The sequence below is a fragment of the Elephas maximus genome, chromosome 3 (genome assembly GCF_024166365.1).
Source record: "Elephas maximus indicus isolate mEleMax1 chromosome 3, mEleMax1 primary haplotype, whole genome shotgun sequence".
Taxonomy (NCBI): domain Eukaryota; kingdom Metazoa; phylum Chordata; class Mammalia; order Proboscidea; family Elephantidae; genus Elephas; species Elephas maximus.
In genome coordinates this window covers 29,619,448-29,647,396 of record NC_064821.1, presented here as the reverse complement: position 1 = coordinate 29,647,396, position 27,949 = coordinate 29,619,448, and the positions used below count along the sequence as shown (strand labels likewise).

The 27,949-nt window shown below is 43.2% G+C and overlaps 1 protein-coding gene across 1 annotated transcript in view; it reads left to right on the top strand.

Annotated features, from left to right (window-relative positions):
• Positions 1-27,949, top strand: part of LOC126071207 (lysosomal alpha-mannosidase-like) — a 38,643-nt gene extending 10,694 nt beyond the window's left edge. The window contains exons 15-24 of the mRNA XM_049875452.1: positions 74-171; positions 255-351; positions 18,313-18,431; positions 18,521-18,622; positions 18,792-18,879; positions 19,065-19,145; positions 19,930-20,166; positions 21,967-22,122; positions 22,209-22,311; positions 22,592-27,949. Of these exons, the coding sequence (XP_049731409.1) occupies positions 74-171; positions 255-351; positions 18,313-18,431; positions 18,521-18,622; positions 18,792-18,879; positions 19,065-19,145; positions 19,930-20,166; positions 21,967-22,122; positions 22,209-22,311; positions 22,592-22,842 (1,332 nt within the window). The 3' untranslated portion in view covers positions 22,843-27,949. The remainder of the gene's footprint in view (positions 1-73; positions 172-254; positions 352-18,312; positions 18,432-18,520; positions 18,623-18,791; positions 18,880-19,064; positions 19,146-19,929; positions 20,167-21,966; positions 22,123-22,208; positions 22,312-22,591) is intronic.

Here is a 27,949-nt window from a genome sequence, read left to right as displayed (position 1 = left end):
GCATCAGGAAGGACAGAGCTGCCATCACTGAGACAAAGATCATTAGCGTCTGCCTGCCCCCCTCTCTCTCCAGCACACCCGGGCTGTGTTCGACACCCACACGGGGCTCTTAAAGGAGCTAGAGAACCGGGACAAGAAGCTTGTATTGCCCATCCACCAGGCCTTCTTCTGGTGAGGAGTGGCCACCCTGTCTGGGAGGATGTCTGTGAACTGAACTGGTCTTGACCCACTCCTCTTGCCTATGCTTACCTCAGGTATAATGCCAGCAAAGGCTCAGGAGCCTACATCTTTGCACCTGAGAAGTTGGATGCACTGCCCGTGAGTCTCTCATCTGAGACCCACCTGGTGAAGGTTTGGAACCAGGGGCAATGAGGCGGGTGTCAAAGGGCTCTGTGGCATTGGTGGAAGGGAGATTACATGTGGGAGTGGGAAAACCAGGTTTGGTTGTGTCCCTGGTGCTAGGAGGCTGAGGATCCACATCTCACACAGGTGAGAGCTTTTTGAAGACCTGTGGAGTAGTCGCTTATGGACATTACCTCTGTGGGTGCTGTTTGAAGGGTTGGTTATCCCTGAGTTGTAGAATGTTAGCTATGAGAACAGGTATTGAGGGATTTCCCATTTGATGTGTGAGGATCTTACCTTGTACTAGAAATCAGAGAATTCACATTCAGAGCCAAGAATGAGAGAAGTATACCCTAGGAAACCTATGGGAAACTTCTACTCTGTCCTATAGGGTTGATGTGGAACAGAATTGACTCAATGGAACGCAAGAACAACATGTTATATATATTTTTGCAACAAGAAACAAAATAAAATAAAAACGGGTTACAGACGCTGATACTACTGCTTGTTGTTGCTGCTTTTGTTGTTGTTGTGAGCCATCACGTCGATTCTAACCCACAGTGACCATATAGGACAGGATAACTACCCTATAGGGTTCCTAGACTATAATCTTTACCAGAGCAGATTGACAGGTCTTTTCTCCCAGGGAACCACCAGTGCATTCGAACCATCCACCTTTCAATTTGCATCCAAGAGCTTAACCATTTCACTACCAGGGTACCTCTAATACTACTTACATATAACATATCACCAACACGGGATTAGTTTCCTTGGTTTGAAGACTTAGGGTTATGGTCTCATGGAACAATCCAGTCAGTTGGCATAATATAGTTCTTAAAGTTTATGTGCTACCTTCTAGTTTGGTGGGTAGGGTCTGGGGTCTTAAAGCTTACAAGAGGTCATCTAAGATACAATTATTGGTCTCTTATTTATCTGGAGCAAAAGAGAAAGAAGGAAATCCAAGATTCAGAGAAGGCACTAGGCTATAGGACAGCTTGTCTCCATGAACCACTGCCTCCTCTACCTTGAGATCAGAAAAACTAGATGGTACCTGGCTACCACTACTGAACAGTCTGATCAGGGACACAAAGATGGATCCTGATAGACAGGGAGAGAAATAAGGAACAGCCTGTCAAATTCTTAAAGAATCCAGACTTACTAGACCCATTGTAGTTGTTCTTATTAGGTACCGTCAAGCTGGTTCCAACTCATAGTGACCCTATGTACCACAGAACAGAACACTGCCCCATTCTGCGCCATGCTCACAGTCTTATGCCTGAGCCCATTGTTGCAGCTACTGTGTCAATCCATCTCGCTGAGGGTCTTCCTCTTTTCCGCTGACCTTGTACTTTACCAAGCATGATGTCCTTCTCCAGGGACTGATCTCTTCTGACAATGTGTCCAAAGTATGTAAGACACAGTCACGCCATCCTTGCTTCTAAGGAGCATTCTCATTGTACTTTTTTCAAGACATATGTATTCGTTCTCTTGGCAGTCCATGGTATATTCAATATTCTTCACCAACACCACAATTCAAAGGCGTCAACTCTTCTTCGGTCTTCCTTATTCATTGTCCAGCTTTTGCAGGCATACAATGCAATTGAAAATACCATGGCTTGGGTCAAGCGCACCTTAGTTTTCGAGGTGACCATCTTTGCTTTTCAACACTTTAAAGAGGTCCTTTGCAGCAGATTTGCCCAATGCAATGCATCTTTTGATTTCTCGACTGCTGCTTCCATGGGTGTTGATTGTGGATCCAAGTAAAATGAAATCCTTGACAACTTCGATCTTTTCTCTGTTTATCATGATGTTGCTTATTGGTACAGTTGTGAGGATTTTTGTTTTCTTTACGCTGAGGTGTAATCCATATTGAAGGCTGTGTTATCTTTGATCTTCATCAGTAAGTGCTTTAAGTCCTCTTCACTTTCAGCAAGCAAGGTTCTGTCATCTGCATAATGCAGGTTGTTAATGAGCCTTCCTTCAATTCAGATGCCCCATTCTTCTTCATATGGTCCAGCTTCTCAGATTATTTGTTCAGCATACAGATTGAATAGGTATGGTGAGAGGATTCTACCCTGATGCACACCTTTCCTGACTTTAAACCACGTAGTATCCCCTTGTTCTGTCCAAACAACTGCCTCTTGATCTATGTAAAGGTTCCTCATGAGTACAATTAAGTGTTCTGGAATTCCCACTCTTCACAACATTATCCATAATTTGTTATGATCCACACGGTCAGATGCCTTTGCATAGTCAGTAAAACACAGGTAAACATCCTTCTGGTATTCTCTGCTTTCAGCCAAGATCCATCTGACATCAGCAGTGATATTCCTGGTTCTATGTCCTCTTCTGAATCTGGCCTGAATTTCTGGCAGTTCCCTGTTGATATACTGCTGCAGCCGCTTTTGAATGATCTTTAGCAAAATTTTGCTTGCATGTGATGTTAATGATATTGTTTGATAATTTCTGTGTTCAGTTGGATCACCTTTCTTGAGAATAGGCACAAATATGGATCTCTTCCAGTCAGTTGGCTGGCCAGGTCTTCCAAGTTTCTTGCCATAGGCAAGTGAACACTTCCAGCAGTGTTTGTCGAAACATCTCAATTGGTATTCTGTGAATTCCTGGAGACTTGTTTTTCACCAATGGCTTCAGTCCAGCTTGGACTTTTTCCTTCAGCACCATCGGCTCCTATCGTATGTTATCTCCTGAAATGGTTGAACGTCAATCAGTTCTTTTTGGTATAATGACTCTGTGTATTCCTTCCATCTTTTGATGTTTCCTGTGTCATTTAATATTTTCCCCATAGGATCCTTCACTACTGCAACTCGAGGCTTGAATTTTTTCTTCAGTTCTTTGAGCTTGAGAAATGCTGAGTGTGTTCTTCCCCTTTGGTTTTCTATCTCCAGCTCTTTGCACCTGTCATTATAATACTTTATAAGTTGTCACTCCCAGCATAGTAGACTGTATGACTGTCTGATTCAAAATGGCCAATACCAGTCCATTTCAGCCTAGGATATCGATGTTTATGTATTCCGTTTCATTTTTGACAATTTCCAATTTTCCTAGATTCATACTTCATACATTCCACATTCCAATTATTAGTGGATGTTTGCGGCTGTTCTCATTTTGAGTTGTGGTACATCAGCAAATGAAGGTCCGGAAAGCTTGACTCCATCCATGTAATTAAGGTTGACTCTACTTTGAGGAGGCAGCTGTTCCCCAGTCGTCTTTTGAATGACTTCCAACCTGGGGGGCTCATCTTCTGGCACTACATCAGACAGTGTTCCACTGCTATTCATAAGGTTTTCACTGGATAATTGTTTTCAGAAGTAGACTGCCAGGTCCTTCTTCCTAGTCTGTCTTAGTCTTGAAGCTCAGCCAAAACCTGTCCGCCATGGGTGACCCTGCTGGTATCCGAATACTAGTGGCATATCTTCCAGCATTACAGCAACACACAAGTCCCCACAGTACAACAAACTGACAGACACGTGGGGGGAACCCTTGAGGCTGGGGGAATCCCCGATACTATTGTCCTGAGATACTCTTTAAGCCTGGAAGTGAAACTATCCCCTGAAAACACCTTTAAACTAAATAGCAGTATAGATCAAAAAGTGAAGAATGTTACTGTTGAGGACAGCACTCCTTAAAAAAAAAAAAATTGTCTATATCAGACCAAATGGCCAATAGTGACTCTAAAGTATAAATGAGAAGTTTAGGGAGCAGTGAATCTAAGTTAATGGGAGTGAAAAAACTAGAACAGATACAATGAGAACATTAATATAATGTGAAGAACATAACCAATATCACTGAACTTTATAAGTAGAAATTGTTGAGTGAGAGCATTTTTGTTTATATATTGTCACCAAAAGTACAATTTTTTTTTTAATCTCAATATTTGGCATAAAATAAAAATCTCCAAGTATGCAGAGATGCACTCATATACAACCCATATAAGGGGAAAACTCATTAAGAGATGAAAAAATTTGTAAATGAGAACAATAAAAACAGTAAATAACTGCATTCAATATATTCAAGGGTTTTGAAGAAAGAATCAGTGTTTTAAATAGAGATGTGGGAGATGGTTTTTTAAAAGACAAAAATCAAACTACTAAAGATAAAAAAAAGTCAGATGAAAAACACATTTGATGGAATAAACAGCAGATCAAATGGTGCAGAAGAAAAGATAAGTGAACTTAACACCCACCAAAAGAAACTATCTGAAATGAAACACCCCAAGAAATGCAATGGAAAAAATGAACAGTGCATCAGTGAACGGTGGGACAACGTCAAGTGGTATAGGTACTTATAACCGGTCTCCTCAAAAAGGTGGGATGGACAGAAAAAAAAATTGATCACTTAAGGGTCTCAAAATTTCCCAATTAGATGAACACCATAAACCCAAAGGTCCAGGAAGTTCAACAAAACACAAGCACAAGATAAATGAAAAAATCTACACCAAAACACAACATAATCAAATTGGGATAAACCAAAGACAAAGGGAAATCTTAAACACAACCAGGGAAAAAGACACGTTACATACAGACAAGCAAAGATAAGGTTGATAGTACATTTCTCATCAGAAACAAGAAAACCAGAAGACATTGGAGTAACAACCTTAAAGAACTGAAAGAATAAAAATAACCAAGAATCCTATACCCAGCAGAAATACTTTTCCAAAAGAAAGGAAAAGTAAGAGCTTTGTTCAGGCACACAAAAAAATTAATGGATTTATAATCAGCACACTTGCTCTAAAAGAGTTGTTGTTGTCGTTAGGTGCGGTTGAGTCGGCTCCAACTCATAGCATCCCTATGCACAACAGAACGAAACACTGCCCAGTCCTGCGCCACCCTTACAAATCATTGTTATGCTTGAGCTCATTGTTGCAGCCACTGTATCAATCCACCTTGTTGAGGGTCTTCCTCTTTTCCGCTGACCCTGTACTCTGTCAAGCATGATGTCCTTCTACAGGGACTGATCCCTCCTGACAACATGTCCAAAGTATGTAAGAGGCAGTCTTGCCATCCTTGCCTCTAAGGAGCATTCTGGCCACACTTCTTCCAAGACAGATTCGTTTGTTCTTTTGGCAGTCCATGGTATGTTCAATATTCTTCACCAACACCACTATTTAAAGGCATCAACTCTTCTTCGGTCTTCCTTATTCATTGTCCAGCTTTCACATGCATATGATGTGATTGAAAATACCATGGCTTGGGTCAGGCACACCTTAGTCTTCAGGGTGACATCTTTGCTCTTCAACACTTTGAAGAGATCCTTTGCAGCAGATTTGCCCAATGCAATGCGTCTTTTGCTTTCTTGACTGCTGCTTCCGTGGCTGTTGATTGTGGATCCAAGTAAAATGAAATCCTTGACAACTTGAATCTCTTCTCCGTTTATCATGATGTTGCTCATTGGTCCAGTTGTGAGAATTTTTGTTTTCTTTATGTTGAGGTGTAATCCATACTGAAGGCTGTGGTCTTTGATCTTCATTAGTAAGTGCTTCAAGTCCTCTTCACTTTCAGCAAGCAGGGTTGTGTCATCTGCATAACACAGGTTGCAAATGAGTCTTCCTCCAATCCTGATGCCCCGTTCTTCTTCATATAGTCCAGCTTCTTGGATTATTTGTTCAGCATACAGATTAAATAGGTATGGTGAAAGAATACAACCCTGACACACACCTTTCCTGACTTTAAACCAATCAGTATCCCCTTGTTCTATCCGAACAACTGCCTCTTGATCTATGTAAAGGTTCCTCATGAGCACAATTAAGTGTTCTGGAATTCCCATTCTTCATAGTGTTATCCATAGTTTGTTATGATCCACACAGTTGAATGCCATTGCATAGTCAATAAAACACAGCTAAACATCCTTCTGTTATTCTATGCTTTCAGCCAGGATCCATCTGACATCAGCAATGATATCCCTGGTTCCACATCCTCTTCTGAAACCAGCCTGAATTTCTGGCAGTTCCCTGTCGATGTACTGCTGCAGCCGCTTTTGAATGATCGTCAGCAAAATTTTGCTTGCGTGTGATATTAATGATATTGTTCTATAATTTCCACGTTTGGTTGGATCACCTTTGTTGGGAATAGGCATAAATATGGATCTTTTCCAGTCAGTTGGCCAGGAAGCTGTCTTCCATATTTCTTGGCATAGACCAGTGAGCACCTCCAGCGCTGCATCTGTTTGTTGAAACATCTCAATCGATATTCCGTCAATTCCTGGAGCCTTGTTTTTCGCCAATGCCTTCAGAGCAGCTTGGACTTCTTCCTTCAGTACCATCGGTTCCTGATCATATGCCACCTCTTGAAATGGTTGACTATCGACAAATTCTTTTTGGTATAATGACTCTGTGTATTCCTTCCATCTTCTTTTGAGGCTTCCTGCATCGTTTAATATGTTCCCCCATGGAATCCTGCACTATTGCAACTCAAAGCTTGAATTTTTTCTTCAGTTCTTTTAGCTTGAGAAACCCCGAGCGTGTTCTTCCCTTTTGGTTTTCCATCTCCAGCTCTTTGCACATGTCATTATAATACTTTATTTTGTCTTCTCGAGACGCCCTTTGAAATCTTCTGTTCAGTTCTTTTACTTCATCAATTCTTCCTTTTGCTTTAGCTGCTCGACGCTCAAGAGCAAGTTTCAGAGTCTCCTCTGACACCCATCTTGGTCTTTTCTTTCTTTCCTGTCTTTTCAGTGACCTCTTGCTTTCTTCATGGATGATGTCCTTGATGTCATTTCACAACTCGTCTGGTCTGTGGTCACTAGTGTTCAATGCGCCAAATCTATTCTTGAGATGGTCTCTAAATTCAGGTGGGATATACTCAAGGTCATATGTTGGCTCTCGTGGGCTTGCTCTGATTTTCTTCAGTTTCAGCTTGAACTTGCATATGAGCAATTGATGGTCTGTTCCACAGTTGGTCCCTGGCCTCGTTCTGACTGATGATATTGAGCTTTTCCATGGTCTCTTTCCACATATGTGGTCAATTTGATTTCTGTGTGTTCCATCTGGCGAAGTCCATGTGTATAGTCGCCGTTTATGTTGGTGAAAGAAGGTATTTGCAATGAAGAAGTCATTGGCCTTGCAAAATTCTATCATTCGATCGCCGGCATTGTTCCTATCACCAAGGCCATATTTTCCAACTACTGATCCTTCTTCGTTTCCAACTTTCACATTCCAATCGCCGGTAATTATCAATGTATCTTGATTGCATGTTCGAGCAATTTCAGCTGATAAAAATCTTCTATTTCTTCATCTTTGGCCCTAGTGGTTGGTGCGTAAATTTGAATAATAGTCATATTAACTGGTCTTCCTTGTACGCGTATGGATATTATCCTATCACTGACAGCGTTGTACTTCAGGATAGATCTTGAAATGTTCTTTTTGACAATGAATGCAACACCATTCCTTTTCAAGTTGTCATTTCCAGCAGAGTAGACTATATGATTGTCTGATTCAAAATGGCCAGTACCAGTCCATTTCAACTCACTAATACCTAGGATATCGATGTTTATGTGTTCCATTTCATTTTTGACGATTTCCAATTTTCCTAGATTCATACTTCATACATTCCAGGCTCTGATTATTAATGGATGTTTGCAGCTGTTCTCATTTTGAGTCGTGCCACATCAGCAAATGAAGGTCCCAAAAGCTTTACTCCATCCACGTCATTAAAGTCAGTTTGTCGTGCTGTGGGGACTTGTGTATTGCTGTGATGCTGGAACCTATGCCACTGGTATTCACATACCAGCAGGGTCACCCATGGAGGACAGGTTTCAGCTGAGCTTCCAGACTAAGACAGACTAGGAAGAAGGACCCGGCAGTCTACTTCTGAAAAGCATTAGCCAGTGAAAACCTTATGTGTAGCAACAGAACATTGTCTGATATAGTGCTGGAAGATGAGCCCCCCAGGTTGAAAGGCACTCAAAAGATGACTGGGGAAGAGCTGCCTTCTCCTCTAAAAGAGAGGCCAAAGGAATTTCTGAAGTAAAAGGAAAATGATACCAAGATGGACATCAGGATACACACAAAGGAACAAAGAGTACCAGAAACGATAACTACTTGGATTAATTAAAAAAAAGTTTTCTATTATTATTTTTTCATAATATTTTATTGTGTTTTCAGTGAGGGCTTATTCAGCAGTTTAGGTTCCCATTCAACAATTGCTACACAGATTGTTCAGTGATATTGGGTACATTCTTCACAATGAGTGAACATTCCCGTTATTTCTGTACTGGTTGTTCTGTTTCCAGTAACCTAGCATCTCTGTCCCTTTACATTCTCATCTTTGTTTTAAAGTAGTTGTTGACCATTTGGTCTCATATAGGTGATTTTTTATTATTTTGAGAGCCAATCTGTGATTTAGTTACATGGTGACCTCAGGGGTTAGTTTCAGTTCAAGGTTTAAAGAATATGTCAGGGCAATAGCCTCAGGGAGTCCTCCAGTCTCAACCAGATCAGTAAGTCTATTTTGTTTGGCGGGGGGGGGTTCTCCTTAGGAATTTGAGGTTCTGTTTCACATTTTCCTCCCATTCTATCAGGGTTCAACTGTTGTGGCCCCGATTAGAATGCTCAGTAGTAGTAGCCAGGCACCATCTAATTCTTCTGGTTTCAGGGCAGATGAATTCGTAGTTCGTGTAGACTATTTGTCCTGTGCACTAGTTTCTTCTTTGTGTTTTTGGTTTCTTTCTTTCTCTTTCGCTCCAGACGAGTAGCGTCTCAGTTATCTAGTGCTGCTATAACAGAAATACCACAAGTGGATGGCTTCAACAGAGAGAAATTTATTTCCTCACAGTAAAGTAGGTTAGAAGTCCAAATTCAGGGCATCAGCTCCAAGGGAAGGCTTTCTCTCTTTGTTGGCTTTGGAGGAAGCTCCTTCTCATCAATCTTCCCCTGGACTAGGAGCTTGTCCACGCAGGAACCCCATGTCCAAAGGACATGCTTTGCTCCTGGCACTGCTTTCTTGGTGGTATGAGGTCCCCCTGTCTCTCTGCTCGCTTCTCTCTTTTATGTAAAAAATCTCAAAAGAGACCGGCTCAAGACATAATCCAATCTTGTAGATCGAGTCCTGTCTCATTAACATAAAAAAAAAACAAACATAGATGCCATCTATTCCACCTCATTAACATCACAGAGGTAGGATTCACAACACACAGGAAAATCACATCAATCACAAAATAGAGAACAACGACACGATACTGGGAATTATGCCCTAACCAAGTTGACACATATTTTTGGAAGAAGAAATTCAATCCATGACAAGTAGAGAACGATATCTTAGAAGGCCATTTTCAAGCTTTTAACATCTTTTATTATTGTTGTTGTTGTTAGGTGCTGTCGAATCAGTTCCAAATCATAGTGACCCTGTGTACAACAGAATGAAATACTGCCTGGCCCTGCCCCATACTCACAATAGTTGTTATGCTTGTGTCCGTTGTTTCAGCCACTGTGACAACCTATCTCATTGAGGGCCTTCCTCTCTTTTGCTGACCCTCTACTTTACCAAGCATGATGTCCTTCTCCAGGCACTGGTACCTCCTGATAATATGTCCAAAGTATGTGAGAATAAATAAATTTTATTTTATTTATGGGAGAGGAAGTCTTGACATCCTTGCCTATAAGGAACATTCTGGCTGTACTTCTTCCGATACAGATTTGTTCGTTCTTCTGGTAGTCCATGGTATATACAGTATTCTTCACCAACACCATAATTAAAAAGCATCAATTCTTGCTTATTCATTGTCCAGCTTTTGCATATATACGAGGTGACCAAAAACACCATGGGTTCAGTCAGGTGCACCTTAGTCCTTAGAGTTACATCTTTCCTTTTTAACACCTTAAAGAGGTCTTTTGCAGAGATTTTCCCAATACAATACATCATTTATTTCTTGACTGCCATTTCCGTGGGCACTGGTTGCAGTTCCAAGTAAAATGAAATCCTTGAAAATTTCAATCTTTTCTCTGTTTATCATGATGTTGCTTATTGGTCTAGTTGTGAGGATTTTTGTTTTCTTTATGTTGAAGTGTAATCCATACCAAAGGCAGTAGTCCTTGATCTTCATCAGTAAGTGCTTCAAGTCCTCTTCACTTTCAGCAAGCAAGGTTATGTCATTTGTATAGCGCAGGTTGTTAGTGAGTCTTCCTCCAATCCTGATGTCATGTTCTTCTTCATATAGTCCAGTTTCCCTACTTATTTGCTCAGCATACAGATTGAATAAGTATCGTGAAAGGATACAACCCTGATGCATACCTTCCCTAATTTTAAACCATACAGTATCCCTTTGTTCTGTCCGAATGACTGCCTATTGGTCTAGGTACAGGTTCCTCATGAGCACACTTAAGTGTTCTGGAATTCCTACTCTTTGAAATGTTATCCACAATTTGTTATCCACACAGTCGAATGCCTTTGCATAGTCAGTAAAACACAGGTAAACATCCTTCTGGTATTCTCTGCTTTCAGCCAGGATCCATCTGACATCAGCACTGATATCCCTGGTTCTATGTCCTCTTCTGAATCCGGCTTGAATTTCTGGCAGTTCCCTGTCAATGTGCTGCCAGAACAGCTTTTGAATGGTCTTCTGCAAAATTTTACTTAGGTGTGATATTAATAATTTTCACATTCAGTTGTATCACCTTTCTTTGGAATAGGCATAAAAATGGATCTCTTCCAGTCAGTTAGCCCGGACGCTGTCTTCCAAATTTCTTGGCATAGATGAGTGAGCACTTCTGGCACTGCATCTGTTTGTTGAAACATCTCAATTGGTATCCCGTCAATTCCTGGAGCCTTTTTTTCACCAATACCTTCAGTGCAGCATAGACTTCTTCCTTCAATACCATAGGTTCTTGGTCACATGCTACCTCCTGAAATGGCTGAACATCGACCAAGTCCTTTGGGTGACTTTGTATATTCCTTCCATCTGCTTTTGATGCTTCCTCTGTCATTCAATATTTTGCCCACCAAATACCTCAAAATTGCAACTCATGGTTGAATTTTTTCTTCAGTTCTTTCAGCTTAAGAAATGCTGAGTGTGCTCTTCCCTTTTGGTTAGAAAACCAGATCTTTGCATATTTCATTATAATATTTTACTTTGTCTTCTCCAGCTGCCTTTGAAAGCTTCTATTCAACTCTTTGACTGCACCATCTCTTCCATTCACTTTAGCTGTTTGATGTTCAAAAGCAAGTTTCGGGGTCTCTTCTGACATCCATTTTGGTCTTTTCTTTCTTTCCTGTCTTTTTAATGACCTCTTGCTTTCTTCATGTATGATATCCTTGATGTCATTCCACAACTCATCTGGTCTTCGGTAATTAGTGTTCAACATGTCAAATCCATTCTTGAGATGGTCTCTAAATTCAGGTGCGATATACTCAAGGTCATACTTTGGCTCTCGTGGTCTTGTTCTAATTTTCTTCAGTTTCATCTTGAACTTGCATATGAGCAATTGATTGTCTGTTCCACAGTCAGCCCCTGGCCTTTTTCTGACTGATGATATTGAGCTTTTTCATCGTCTCTTTCCACAGATGTAGTTGATTTGATTCCTGTGTATTATATCTGGTGAGGTCCATGTGTATAGTTGCCATTTTATGTTGGTTAAAAAAGGTATTTGCAATGAAGAAATTCTTGGTCTTGCAAAATTCTATCATGTGATCTCCAGCAACATTTTTATCACTAAGGCCATATTTTCCAACTGCCAATCCTTTGTTTCCAGCTTTTGCATTCCAATCACCAGTAATTATCAATGCATCCTGATTGCATGTTTGATCAATTTCAGACTGCAAAAGATGGTAAAAATCTTCAGTTTCTTTATCTTTGGCCTTAGTGATCGGTGGGTGTCTTAGTTACGTCGTGCTGCTATAACAGAAATACCACACGTGGATGGTTTTAACAAAGGGAAATTTATTTCTTCACAGTAAAGTAGGCTAAAAGTCCAAATTCAGGGTGTCAGCTCCAGGGGAAGGCTTTCTGTCTCTGTCAGCCTTGTCATCAATCCTCCCCTGGACTAGGAGTTTCTCTGAGCAGGAACCCCAGGTCCAAAGGACACGCTCTGCTCCTGGCACTGCCTTCTTGGTGGTATGAGGTCCTGCTGTCTCTTTGCTCCCTTCTTTCATTTATATCTCAAGAGATTGCCTCAAAACACAATCCAATCTTGTAGGCTGGGTCCTGCCTCACTAACCCAACTGCCACGCATCCTCCCTCATTAACATCACAGAGGCAGGATTTACAGCTTATAGGAAAATCACACAATACCAGGAATTATGGCCCAGCCCAATTGATACACTTTTTTTAAATACAACCTTTTATTTTTTTAAATAATTTTTATTGTGCTTTAAGTGAAAGTTTACAAATCAAGTCAGTCTGTCACATATAAACTTATAAACACCTTACTACATACTCCCACTTATTCTCCCCCTAATGAGTCAGTCCGCTCCCTCCTTCCAGTCTCTACTTTCGTAATCATTTTGCCAGTTTCTAGTTCCCTCTACCCACCCATCTCCCCTCCAGACAGGAGATGCCAACATAGTCTCAAGTGTCCACCTGATGCAAGTAGCTCACTCCTCATCAGCATCTCTCTCCAACCCATTGTCCAGTCCATTGCATGTCTGCTGAGTTGGCTTCAGAAATGGTTCCTGGCCTGGGCCAACAGAAGGTTTGGGGACCATGACCACCGGGATTCTTCTAGTCTTAGTCAGACCATTAAGGCTGGTCTTTTTATGAGAATTTGGGGTCTGCATCCCACTGTTCTCCTGCTCCCTCAGGGGTTCTCTGTTGTGTTCCCTGTCAGGGCAGTCATCAGTTGTGGCCAGGCACCATCTAGTTCTTCTGATCTCAGGACGATGTAGTTTCTAGTTCATGTGGCCCTTTCTGTCTCTTGGATTCATAATTACCTTGTGACCTTGGTGTTCTTCATTCTCCTTTGATCCAGGTGGGTTGAGGACAATTGATGCATCTTAGATGGCCGCTTGTTAGCGTTTAAGACCCCAGACACCACACTTCAAAGTTGGATGCAAAATGTTTTCTTAATAGAATTTATTTTGCCAATTGCCTTAGATGTCCCCTGAAGCCATAGTCCCCAAACCCCCGCCCTTGTTCCACTGACCTTCAAAGTATTCAGTTTATTCAGGAAACATTTTTGCTTTTGGTCCAGTCCAGTTGTGCTGACCTCCCCTGTATTGAGTGTTGTCCTTCCCTTCACCTAAAGTTGTTCTTATCTACTATCTAATCAGTAAATAACTCTCTCCCACCCTCCCTTCCTCCCCCCCTCATAACCACAAAAGAATGTGTTCTTCTCAGTTTAAACTATTTCTCAAGATCTTATACAATAGTGGTCTTATACAATATTTGTCCTTTTGTGTTTGACTAATTTCACTCAGCATAATGCCTTCCAGGTTCCTCCATGTTGTGAAACGTTTCACAGATTCATCATCATTCTTTATCGATGCGTAGTATTCCATTGTGTGAATATGCCATAATTTATTTATCCATTCATCTGTTGATGGACACCTGGGTTGCTTCCAGCTTTTTGCTATTGTAAACAGTGCTGCAATAAACATGGGTGTGCATATATCTGTTCATGTAAAGGCTCTTATTTCTCTAGGGTATATTCGGAGAAGTGGGATTTCTGGGTGGTACGGTAGTTCTATTTCTAGCTTTCTAAGGAAACGCCAGATCAATTTCCAAAGTGGTTGTACCATTTTACATTCCCACCAGCAGTGTAGAAGTGTTCCAATCTCTCCACAGCCTCTCCAACATTTATTATTTTGTGTTTTTTGGATAAATGCCAGCCTTGTTGGAGTGAGATGGAATCTCATCATAGTTTTAATTTGCATTTCTCTAATGGCTAATGATCGAGAGCATTTCCTCATGTATCTGTTAACTCATGTATCTGTTAGCCATCTGAATATCTTCTTTAGTGAAGTGCGTTTGCATATACTTTGCCCAATTTTTAATTGGGTTGTTTGTCTTTTTGTGGTTGAGTTTTAACAGAATCATATAGATTTTAGCGATCAGGCGCTGTTCAGAGATGTCATAGCTGGAAATTTTTTCCCAATCTGTAGGTGGTCTTTTTACTCCTTTGGTGAAGTCTTTAGATGAGCATAGGTGTTTGATTTTTAGGAGCTCCCAGTTATCTGGTTTCTCTTTGTCATTTTTAGTAATGTTTTGTATTCTGTTTATGCCTTGTTTTAGGGCTCCTAATGTTGTCCCTATTTTTTCTTCCGTGATCTTTATTGTTTTACACTTTATGTTTAGGTCTTTGATCCATTTGGAGTTAGTTTTTGTGCATGATGTGGGGTATGGGTCTTGTTTCATTTTTTGCAGATGGATATCCTCTTATGCCAGCACCATTTGTTAAAAAGACTATCTTTTCCCCAATTAACTGACACTGGGCCTTTGTCAAATATCAGCTGCTCATATGTGGATGGGTTTATATCTGGGTTCTCAATTCTGTTCCATTGGTCTATATGTCTGTTGTTGTACCAGTACCAGGCTGTTTTGACTACTGATACACATATTTTTGGGGGACAAAATTAAATCCATGATGGTGGGTAAATTTGGATAATAGTCGTACTAACTGGTCTTCCTTGTAGGCATATGGATATTTTCCTATCACTGACAGCGTTGTATGTTAGGATAGATCTTCAAATGTTCTTTTTGATGATGAACGTGATGCCATTCCTCTTCAATTTATCATTCCTGGCATAGTAGACCATATAATTGTCTGATTCAAAATGGCCAGTATCAGTCCAATTCAACTCACTAATGCCTAGGATATTGATCTTTATGCATTCCATTTCATTTTTGATGACTTCCAATTTTCCTAGATGCATAATTCATACATTCGTACATTAAAGCCATGGTATTCCTAGATTCACACTTCATACATTCATACAGTAATGTACTTCATACATTAAAGACTTTATTTTTAAAATCTTTAAAAGGCAGTAACTGACTCTACAAGGAAAAGTGACATCCTTGCTTTTCAAGATTTTAAAGAGGCCTTTTGCAATAGATTTATTCAGTGTACTATATCATTTGACTTCTTGAGTGCTGCTACCACAGGCATTGATTGTTGATCCAAGTAGAATGAAGTCTTTGACCACTTCAGTTTCTTCATCATTGATCATGATGTCGTTTATTGACAGTTGTGGAGATACGCATTTTCTTCACATTCAGATGTGATCCATACTGAAGGCTGTAGTCCTTTAGCTTCATCAGTAAGTGCTTCTTCATTTTTGGCAAACAGGGTTGTGTTATGTGCATATCCGCTCGTCTGTCAGTTTGTTGTACTATGGTGGCATGTGTCTTGCTATGATGTTGGAAGCTATGCCACTGAATTTCAAATACCATTAGGGTCACCCATAGTTGACAGGTTTCAGTGGAGCTTCTAGACCAAGACAGACTAGGAAGAAAGGCCTGGCAAACTACTTCTGAAAATTCACCAATGAAAACTTTAGGGATAACAACAGAACATTGGAGGACTTACCACTGACTAATATTTTGCCCTAATAATAGACAAATAGATTGATGGAATGGAATAAAGTATACAGAAATAACCACAAAAAACCAAACCTCTTGCTATTGAGTTGATTCTGACTGTTACTGACCCTACAGGGGAGAGTAGGACTGCCCCATAGGGTTGCCAAGGAATGCCTGGTGGATTTGAACTGCCGACCTTTTGGCTAACAGCTGAACTCTTCACCATTACATCACCAAGACCCATACGTATGTGGTGAAGTGATTTTACTACAAAACTGGATTATTCAGTAGAAAATCCTGTCTTTTCAACAAGTAATGCTAAACAATAGGATATGCATATGGAAAAACTAAGGAACTTGGATCTGTGCTTCACATCATGCACAAAAAACTACCTCAAAGTGGATCACAGATACAAATGTAAATCCTAAAATTATAACATTTCTCAAAGAAATCACAGGTGAAATTATTTTGACCTTGTTGTTGTTGTTAGGTGCCGTCAAGTAGGTTTGGGCTCATAGCAACCCTATATACAACAGAAGGAAATACTGCCCAGTCCTGCACCATCCTCACAATAGTTGTTATGCTTGAGCCCATTGTTGCAGCCACCGTGTCAATCCGTCTCATTGCAGATCTTCTTCTTTTTTGCTGACCCTCTACTTTACCAAGTGTTGTATCCTTCTCCAGAGACTGGTCCCTCCTGATAACATGTCCAAAGTATGTGAGACAAAGTCTCACCATTCTTGTCTGTAAGACCCAGTCTGGCTGTACTTCTTTCAAAACAGATTTGTTTGTTCTTCTGGCAGTCCATTGTATATTCAAGATTCTTTTCCAACATCATAATTCAGAGGCATCAATTCTTCTTCGGTCTTCTTTATTCATTGTCCAGCTTTTACATGCATGTGAGGCGATTGAAGACACCATGGCTTTGATCAGATGTACCTTAGTCCTCAAGGTGACATCTTTGCTTTTTAACATTTTTATCTTTGCTGTTGTTGTTAGGTGTGGTCGAGTGGATCCTGATTCAGAGCAACTCTATAGGACAGAGTTTCCAGGGAGCGACTGGTGGATTTGATCTGCCGACCTTTTGGTTAGCAGCCGAGCTCTTAACCACTGTGCCACCAGAGCTCCATTTTGACCCTAGGTTAGGTAAATTTTTCATAGATATGATAAAAATACAGGAAGTTAAAAAATGTTTTTGAGAAATCAAACTTCATCAAAATTAAGAACTTCTGCCTTCTTAGACTAAGAAAATTTAAAGAGTAGCCATAGATTGCAACAAAATATTTACAAATCACATATCTAATGAAATACTCATACCCAGAATATATAAAGAACTGTAAAAAGTAGCAATATGTAAACAAACAATGCAACTAACACTTCACCATTGACTATCCATGGCAAATAAGATGAAATGGTGCTCCACATATTTATTAATCAGATAAATGCAAACATAAAGCACAATGAGATACCACTACAGCATTTTGGAAGTCTAAAATTGTAAAGGCTAATATAAAATGTCGGTGAAGATATGGAGCAACTGGAATGCTCATATACCGTTGGCAGGAATGTAAAATGGAACAACCACTTTGGAAAACACTTTGGCAGTTTCTTCAGAAGTTAAACATACATCTACCATAACACCCAGCTATTCTACTTCTACCAAAAAAAAAAAAAAAAAAACCATACCTGTAGCCACTGAGTGGATTCTGACTCACAGCGACCCTATTGGACAGGTAGGGTTTCCAAGCAGTGGCTGATAGATTTGAACTGCTGACCTGCTCTTAACCAATGCACTACCAGGGCTACATTCTACTCCTAGATGGAATAAAATGAAATTTCCTAGATAAATGATACCATATATCCTTACAAACACTTGTACTTGAACTTTCATAGGAATTATATTTTTAACACCCCAAAACTGAATTAATCCAAACACCCATCAACAGATGAGTGGATAAATATATTTTAATATATCCATCATACAATGGAGTATTATTCCACTTAAAAAATTATTGGATGACTCTCAAAATAATCATGCTGAGTGAAAAATGCCTAACACAGGGTATACACTATATGATTCCATTTATGAGAATTTTAGAAAATGAAAAATTTATAATGACATAGAAGACTAGTGGTGGATGAGGAACAAGTTGGGACAGGATACCCAAGAATCAGGAGGTAATTTTCATTACCCAAACCACTGAAATGATGGCTTCATGGGTGTATATATATGTCAGATTTTTATAATTTGTGCACTTTAAGTATGTGCAGTAATTTTATATCATTTAGAAGTCAATAAAGCATACCTATTCCATGGGCAGTGGGAACTGAGATCATTGGGGACAATGAGCAAAACTTAGGACAGAAAGCCTAGGGCCATTAGTGTTCTTGACTATGAGATGGGCCTTTTCAGAGTTCACAGCTGAGAAGGAACTTTATGGGGCTCCACACTGCTCAGGGTATGGCTTACTACAGTCTCTATCTGTCCCCATGTGCCCACAGACGGCCTTAGTGCAGGAGGTGCACCAGAAATTCTCAGCCTGGTGTTCCCAAGTGGTTCGTCTATACCCAGGACAGAGGCACCTGGAACTGGAGTGGACAGTGGGGCCAATACCTCCAGAGTGAGTGAGCACAGGCCGGATGACAGGGAGGCCATGGGAAAGGTGGGGCTTGTGTGGGGTTAAACTTCTTGCCATCCAATCTGTCTCAGAATTGGCTTTGGAAAGGAAGTCATCAGTCGCTTTGACACAACGCTGGAGACACATGGACGTTTCTACACAGACAGCAATGGTCGGGAGATCTTGGAGAGAAGGTGGGGACAGGCAGGGACACTGTAGGGCAGAGGGTGGCCTATGGCATGACTGAGCCTAGAGAGCGGTAGGGGTATGTGTGTTTATCAAATGAATGTTGGAGGAAGGAGGTGAGAGGGATGAAGGGGACTTGATCACTAGTCCTGCCAGACTTCCTCCACCTGTTTCCAGGCGGGATTACAGACCCACCTGGAACCTGAACCAGACTGAGCCAGTGGCAGGAAACTACTACCCAGTCAACAGTCGCATTTATATCACGGTACTCTTGAAACCCCCACCTGACCTCCACAATGCATCTCACCTTCCCATTCCCCAGACTGGGGATCCGACCCTCATCCTGTGTACTTCAAGCCTGTATCCATAGGTGCACCTCCTCTGTGCCCTTCCCATGGGCAAGAGCAGGCACGTAGGAATGCTTCTTACCCAGATACTCTCATGTTTCAGGATGGGAACATACAGCTGACAGTGCTGACCGACCGCTCCCAAGGGGGCAGTAGCCTGAGTGATGGCTCCTTGGAGCTCATGGTGAGTAGATCAGAGTCCCAAGTCAGGATCCTCCCACCAGGCCTTCTCCAGAGTCCCCACTTGGCCTTAAACTAGTTTCCACTTGCATCTTTCCACCCCCACACACTTGTCATTGTCTACTCAAGTTGGCCCAGCTGGCCTATGATCTTTCCAACTTTGGTACCCAGTTCCCACCTTGATCCCCTTACTGGACTTTGACCACTTTTTCTCTCATTTGTCTACCAGGTGCACCCCACAGAAGGTGGACTGTAAACTAAGATCTTTGGACCAACTCCTCTAGGATGAGACCTTCATACTCATGCTGTTCCTTTCTCTAGGCCACTTCTTACGTCTTCCCTGCCCAGTCCTGCCCAGGACTCTTGTCCATTCGCAGCCCCTACCTTAGGTGCTTGTGTCCTCACTGTCCTGACTCTCTTGATCTGACTCCTATTTCTTCCTGGTTCTGCTACCAGACTTTTATTGCAGTCCTGTGAGGTTTTTAATTCATCTCCTGGTCTCCCTAACCCCTCCCCAATGTTCCAGCCAGGAACCTCTGGCCAGAGGTGTAACTAAGATATGGCAGTAGGGCCCGTGCCCTAGGCACCTCTTGAGGAGGCATGCAAATAAGCAGTGTCTATTGGCCTTCAGCAGTTTCCATTGCCAGCTGTGAGAGATCACTTTGGGCAATGTAAAACTAATTGCCATAGGCCTATTTTCCGTAGATAGGTCCCTGCCTCCACCAGACCTTCGTCTGGTCACATCCTCTCCCAGGTTCTCACCTCTTCCATGGTTGATCTTCCACCAGGTACACCGGAGGTTGTGGTCAGTCGACGGATACGGTGTAGGTGAGCAGCTGCTGGAGCCGGGCAAGGACCTCAAGGGTTTGCAGGTGCGAGGGCGACACCTCGTCCTACTGGACACGACCCAGGCTGCTGCCGTCGGGCACCGCCTGCTAGCAGAAAAAGAAGTCTTGGCCCCACAGGTGGTGTTTGCCCATGGCGGTGGCGCCCCCTGGACCCACCCGGGCAACAGACGCAGAACGGTGAGAGATGCCCAGCATGAGGGAATAAACAGAAAGAAGGGACGAAAGGAGAAAGGATTGTGGACATGGAAAAGAATGTGCGAGTTTGTGAGGGGGGTGAGGAAGGGACTGCCCTTCCGCCCGCGGTAAGAATAGGGGTGGGAACTTGGTAGGATGGAGGCTGTCCATTTCCTGATCAGTCCCTCTCCACGTGTCTGGACCCCCAAAAACATCCTGGACTTGACTTTTTACCCTGATGTGGTTTTCACCCTGTGGGCCTAGATCTGCGCCCCCCCCCCCCCCCGCTTTTTTTAAATTGTACCTTAGATGAAGGTTTACAGAACAAACTAGCTTCTCATTAAACACTACACATATTGTTTTGTGACACTGGTTACCAACCCCACTACACGTCATCACTCTCCTTTCTTGACCTTGGGTTCCCTATTTACCAGCTTTCCTGTCCCCTCCTGCCTTCTCATCCTTGCCCCTGGGCTGGTGTGCCCATTTAGTCTCATTTTTTTTAATGGCCCTGTCTAATCTTTGGATGAAGGGTGACACTCAGGAGTGACTTCATTACTGAGCTAAAAGAGCATCTGGGGGCCATACTCTTGGGGTTTCTCCAGTCTCTTTCAGGCCAATAAGTCTGGTCTTTTTTTTTTGCTTGTTTGTTAGAATTTTGTTCTACATTTTTCTCCAGCTGTCTGGGACCCTCTATTGTAATCCCTGTCAGAGCAGTCAGTGGTGGTGGCCAGGCACCATCTAGATGTACTGGACTCAGTCTGGTGGAGGCCTTGGTATTTGTGATCGTTTAGTCCTTTGGACTAACCTTTCCCTTGTATCTTTAGTTTTCTTCATTCTCTCTTGCTCCCAAAGGGGTGAAACCAGTGGAGTATCTTAGATGGCTGCTCACAGGCTTTTAAGACCCCAGACGCTACTCACCAAAGTAGAATGTGGAACATTTTCTTTATAAACTATGTTATAACAATTGAGCTAATTGTTGCCTGAGGCCATGGTCCCCACAGCCCTCAGCCCAGCCATTCCGTCCCTCAGGGAGTTTGGATGTGTCTGTGGAGCTTCCATGGCCTTGCCTGGTACAAGTTGTGCTGGCTTTCCCAGTATTGTGTACTGTCTTACACCACTTGTCTATTGTCTATTTAGTATTTTTCCATCCTCAGCCCTCTCCCCATAACCATCAAAGATCTTTTCTTTTTGTGCAGCATCCCTCTTGATTACCTGAAGTCCCTCAACGCCCCTGTGGCTCAGCTCCCCCAATCTGGGCTCAGCCGCATCCTGGCCCTGCCCCCCATGCACACTTTCCCTCTGGCCCAAGACACGCCCCTCTGATCACAAAGCTCGGCCCGCCCCCGTCTCCGCCCTGCGCTTCTCATCCCCTTCCTTCTCCTGCGCTCCTCCCTGACCCTCCCTGCTCAACCTCGCGGCCTGACCTCCCGTTCCTTTTGTGCTTCAGTCCTAGCTTGTCAGGGCTAAGTGCCACCCCTCCACCTCCAAAGTGAGACTGCTGTATTTGGGCTCTGTACCTCACTGAGCTCTGATCTCAGACAGACGCCCCAAACCCACTGTGCCCAGTTCAGCACAGCACCTCCCTACTCAATCTTCAGCTGCACCTGGACCCAAGTCGAGTCAACCACGCCCCTTTTCCTAGGCCCCGCCTCTTCGGTGAATAAGCCTAGCCCCGCCTACTGACAACTACTAAGTCCCGCCCCACCCAGGCTGAGCGGTTTGTCCCCCTGCCGGGTCTCACCTCTCCCTGGCTGAACCCCACCCCTCTGGGGCTGAGCCCCGCCGCGTTCTTTTCTGCAGTTCTCCGGACTGCGCAGGGAGCTGCCTCCTGCTGTGCGCCTGCTTACCCTGGCCCGCTGGGGCCGCAGGACCCTGCTGCTGCGCCTGGAGCACCAGTTCGCCGTCGGGGAGGACTCAGAGGGCAACATGAGCTCCCCTGTGACCTTGGACTTGAGGGTGAGCCGAGCTGAGGTGGGAAGGAAAAAAGAGTTGAGGGAAAACCTACTTTGCCTCCACTCACCCGGCCCGTTCACTGCCCACAGAACCTGTTCTCCACTTTCACCATCACCCACCTGAAGGAGACCACGCTAGCGGCCAACCAGCCTTGGGATCGTGCCTCCAGGCTCCAGTGGACGCCGAACACGGGTGGGAGCCACGGGCGGAAGGAGCTTGACCGTCGGGAAGCAGTGTAGATGCCCAGGGGAGGTGTATAAGGGTCTGAGGGCTGTGTCTGCAGTGTGAAGGCAGGCGGAGGGTTGGTTTTTTGACCAGGCTCAGGAACAGGGATTGAGGATCTGGGGTGTCAGAGCTCCAGAGGCGCTTTGAGGGTATAAGATTGTGTCCAGGCTTGGGGGAGCCAATCCACTACGGGGAAGGCAGTAGGGTAGATGCCACCTTCACTCCTTGTCTCCTTCTGCAACCGCAGATCCCGACCTCCATACCCCTGCCTCCTCCTTGGATTCTGCTGCCATCACGCTGCAGCCCATGGAGATCCGCACTTTTCTAGCCTCCGTCAGATGGAACCCTTCGTGGAGTGGTAGAGACGTCCACCTCAGAGCCGGAGCACCCTCCACCATGGGCTGGGTGAACCACTGCCTCTCCATCCTCCTGCTGCTGTTGCAAACCAGAGCCATTAAAATGCCACCCACAAGCCCCGGGGGAGGGGGTGACTGTTAGGCTGCTTTTTCCTTTGGGCACCAATGTATAACTCAGAAATGGCACCAACTCTTCTGCTGAACCATATCAAAAGATTCACTGGCTGGATTCCTGAAATACAGGGCCACACTAACTCCCATTCTCACTCAGGTTCTTGCCACCCTTGCCCCTCATCTGCTTCTTCCTCCTTCATCCACTCATGCCCTAGCAAAGCGGCCTTGAGAAGCCACCCAAGGTGGCTCACAGGGCTCACCCTTCCTGGTCTTGGAGTAGCCAGGCCCAGAGAAGAAGAGGTAAGGATTCACACACCACTGGGGAGACCTAATGCAGCAGGTGACATCTGATGTGAGTCCAAGAGCAAAGCTTTGGAAAGGTGGGATGGAGGTGAGGGCCCTCCAGGAAGAAAGCACAGAACAGTCTGAGTCCCGTGGTGAGGTCTGGGGTTGTCCTGGAGGCAGGAGAGTGCTGGTTAATCCCAACCTTTGCAGTTGGAAAGAACTAAGTTCATGTCCAGGCTGGTGAGCTTGGGCAGGTCCCTCTGAACCTCAGTCCCTTGCGTAACATGGAGATAAGGCTGTTGTGAGCATTAAATTCTTCAGGTAAAGTGCATGACACTAGGCCTTGCATAGTGCAGGCCCTCTACAGAGAGGGGTAGCATTGTTATTGTTGCCTTTGTTGCTGTATATAATAATGATACAGTAGGATGTGAATGAGGTTGGGCAGGCAGGGTCAAGTCATGCAAAACTTGAAATGCCTGACTGAAACTGGGACTTGAGGACACTAGGGACCCATGGGAGGTGTGTGAGCAAGGAGGGACAGGGTGAGGTCTGTGATGGAAAAATTCTTCTCAGGCAGCAGTGAAAGGGTAAGAATTGAAAGCTGGGAGCTTTGGGAGGTGCCTGTGAGACATGGTGGGGGGCTCTCGGTTGTAGCCATGGGGTTTGTGAGCATTAGATGGGCTCAGGTCTCCTTAGAGAGAGATTCCAGAATTTATTGATGGATGGCATTTGAGGGATGAGGAAAGGAGTCAATTCAAAATGAGTTCTGGGTATCGGACTGGATGAGGATGCCACAGACTCAGTGCGGGTAGAGCAGTTAAGGGGAGTGGGGTGAGATGGAGTGTGGGAATCAGGAAGTTAGTTTTGTCCTGGCTTTATACATCCTCTTCCCTCTGTCTGGACACTTTTCCTTATTGAGCTTGCCTGAATGACCTTTGAGGCACTTCTCAAGGACAGAGCCTCTTCTGGGAAAGCTTGTGGAACAGCCCCAATTTTCACCCAGAGAGGTAGCTATTCATCATACTGTCCTACAATCCTCTGTTTCCCCACATCTCCCTCACCAGAATATACACCACCACCATCTGACCCTATGCATACAATTTACATGCATCTGTCAGTCGGTCATACTGTGGGGGCTTGCATGTTGCTGTGATACTGGAAGCTTTGCCACCGGTATTTGGAACACTAGCAGGGTACCCTTGGTGGACAGGTTTCAGTGGAGCCTCCAGACTAAGACAGACTAGAAAGAAGGACCTGGCAGGCTACTTCTGAAAAAACTATCCGGTGAAAACCTTATGAATAACAATGGAATACTGTCTGATATAGTGCCAGAAGATGAGCCCCTCAGGTTGGAAGGCACTCAAAAGACAACGGGGGAAGAACTGCCCCCTCAAAGCAGAGTCGACCTTAATGACATGAATGGAGTCAAGCTTTTGGAACCTTCATTTGCTGATGTGGCATGACTCAAAATGAGAAGAAACAGCTGAAAACATCCATTAATAATTAGAACATGAAGTATGAATCTAGGAAAACTAGAAATCGTGAAAAAACGAAATGGAATGCATAAACATCAGTATCCTAGGCATTAGTGAGCCAAAATGGACTGGTATTGGCCATTTTGAATTGGACAATGATATGGTCTATTATGCCAGGAATGATAAATTGAAAAGGAATGGCACTGCATTCATCGTTGAAAAGAACATTTCAAGATCTATCCTGAAGTACAACGCTATGAGTGATAGGAAAATATCCACACACCTATAAGGAAGACCAGTTAGTACAACCATTATTCAAATTTACACAACAGCCACTAAAGCAAAAAAAAAAAAAAAAAAAATGCCAAAGATGAGGTAATTGAAGATTTTTACCAACTTCTGCAGTCTGAAATTGATCAAACATGCAATCAAGATGCCTTAATAATTACTGGTGATTGGAATGCGGAAGTTGGAAACAAAAGAAGTTGGAAAATGTGGCCTTGGTGATAGAAATGATGGCAGAGATCACATGACAGAATTTTGTAAGACCAATGACTTCTTCATCGCAAATACCTTTTTGCAACAGCATAAATGGCAACTATACATGTGGATCTCACCAGCTGGAGAGCACGAGAATCAAATTGACTACATCTGTGGAAAGAGACGACAGAAAAGCTCAATATCATCAGTCAGAACAAGGCCAGAGGCTGACTGCAGAACAGACCTCATAGGCAAATTCAAGTTGAAGCCAAAGAAAATTAAAACAAGTCTGCGAGAGCCAAAATACGATCTTGAGTATATCCCACCTGAATTTGGAGACCATTGCAAGAATAGATTTGATGCATTGAACACTGATGACTGAAGACCAGATGAGCTGTGCAAGGACATCACAGATGAAGAAAGCAAACGGTCATTAAAAAGACAGAAAGAAAGATCAAAATTGGTGTCAGAAGATACTCCGAAACTTGCTCTAGCTAAAGTAAATGGAAGAAATGATGAAGTAAAAGAGCTGAACAGAAGATTTCAAAAGGCAGCTCAAGAAGATAAAGTAAAATATTATACTGAAATGTGCAAATACCTGGAGTTAGAAAACCAAAAGGGAAGAGCACGCTCAGCATTTCTCAAGCTGAATTAACTGAAGAAAAAATCCAAGCTTCGAAATGCAATTTTGAAGGATTCTCTGGGCAAAATATTGAATGACACAGGAAACATCAAAAGAAGGTGGAAGGAATACACAGAGTCACTATACCAAAAAGAATTTGTTGACGTTCAACCATTTCAGGTGGTAGCATATGATCAAGACTGATGGTATGGAAGGAAGGAGTCCAAGCTGCACTGAAGGTATTAGTGAAAAACAAGGCTCCTGGAGTTGATGGAATACCACTTGAGATGTTTCAACAAACAGATGCAGTGTCGGAAGTGCTCACTCATCTGTGCCAAGAAATCTGGAAGACAGCTACCTGGCCAACTGACTGGAAGAGGTCCATATTTGTGCCCATTCCAAAGAAAGGTGATCCAACAGAATGTGGAAATTATCAAACGATATCATTAATATCACATGCGAGTAAAATTTTTCTGAAGATCACCCAAAAGTGGCTGCAGCAGTACATCAACAAGGAACTGCTAGAAATTCAAGCTGGATTCAGAAGAGAATGTGGAACCACAGATATCACTGCTGATGTCAGACGGATCCTGACTGAAAGCAGAGAATACCAGAAGGATGTTTACCTGTGTTTTATTGACTATGCAAAGGCATTCGGTTGTGTGGATTATAACAAATTATGGATAACATTGCAAAGAATGGGAATTCCAAAACACTTTAACTGTGCTCATGAGGAACCTGTGCATAGACCAAGAGGCAGTGGTTCGAACAGAACAAGGGGATACTGAGTGGTTTAAGGTCAGGAAGGGTGTGCATCAGTGCATCAATCTGTATGCTGAGCAAATAATCCGAGTTGGACTATATGAAGAAGAAAGAGGCATCAGGATTGGTAGAAGACTCATTAACAACCTGCAGTATGCAGATGACACAAGCTTGCCTGCTGAAATCAAAGAGGACTTGAAGTACCAACGAAGATCAAATCCTACAGCCTTCAGTATGGATTACACCTCAACATAAAGAAAACAGAAATCCTCACAACTGGACCAATAAGCAACATCATGATAAGTGGAGAAAAGATTGACATTGTCAAGGATTTCATTTTACTCAGATCCACAATCAACACCTATGGAAGCCGCAGTCAAGAAGTCAAATGATGTATTGCGTTGGGCAAATCTGCTGCAAAAGACCTCTTTAAAGTGTTAAAAAGCAAAGATGTCACTCTGGGAACTGACCCAAGTCATGATATTTTCAATTGCCTCACATGCATGCGAAAGCTGAACAATGGATAAGGAAGACTGAAGAAGAATTAATGCCTTTGAATTATGGTCTTGGCAAAGAATATTGAGTATACCATGGACTGCTGGAAGAACAAACACATCTGTCTTGGAAGAAATACAGCCAGAGTACTCTTGGAAGTGAGGACGGTGAGACTTCATCTCACGCATTTTGGATGTGTTGTTAGGAGGGACCAGTCCCTGGAGAAGGACATCATGCTTGGTAGAGGGTTAGTGAGAAAAAGGAAGACCCTCAACAAGACGGATTGACACAGTGGCTGCAACAATGAGCTCAGACATAACAATTGTAAGGATGGCACAGGACTGGGCAGTGTTTCGTTCTGTTGTACATAAGGTCGCTATAAGTCGGAGCCAACTCGACAGCACCTAACAACAACAACATACAGTTTACTACAAATAATATTATCACTAATAGATCAGAAATCGGCAGTGACCCCAGGATCCTGCCACTCCAAGCCGCCATGGCCTCAAAGGCTTCTCACTGACCCGAAAATAGTTCCCTGCATTTGAGCGGCATACTGAGTCTTTGGATGTCCAGTCCCAACTTAATTTTCACCTCCCACCATTCCACGAACATGCTCGCCCTTCAGCCAGTTTCTCTACCCTCCTCCACCCCAGTGTCACCCCTGCCTGCTGAAATCCTGTCTACCTACAGGCTGATTTGAAAGCCACCTTTTCCTGATACAGAATAACCCTCAGGTTACATTGTTAAGTGAAAGGAGAAGGGTGGTCCATTTCATGTGGGGTGAAGGTTAAGGAGGGGAATACGTCACCCTTCCTTGTATAAGGAGCCCTGGTGACTCAGTGGTTAAGTGCTCAGCTGTTAACCGAAGGGTCAGTTGTTCAAATCCACCTGCTGCTCCTCAGGAGAAAGATGTGGTAGCCTGCTTCATTAAAGATCATAGCCTAGGAAACCCTTTGGGGCAGTTCTACTCTGTCGTATAGGGTTGCTATGAGTCGGGATTGATGGCAACAGTC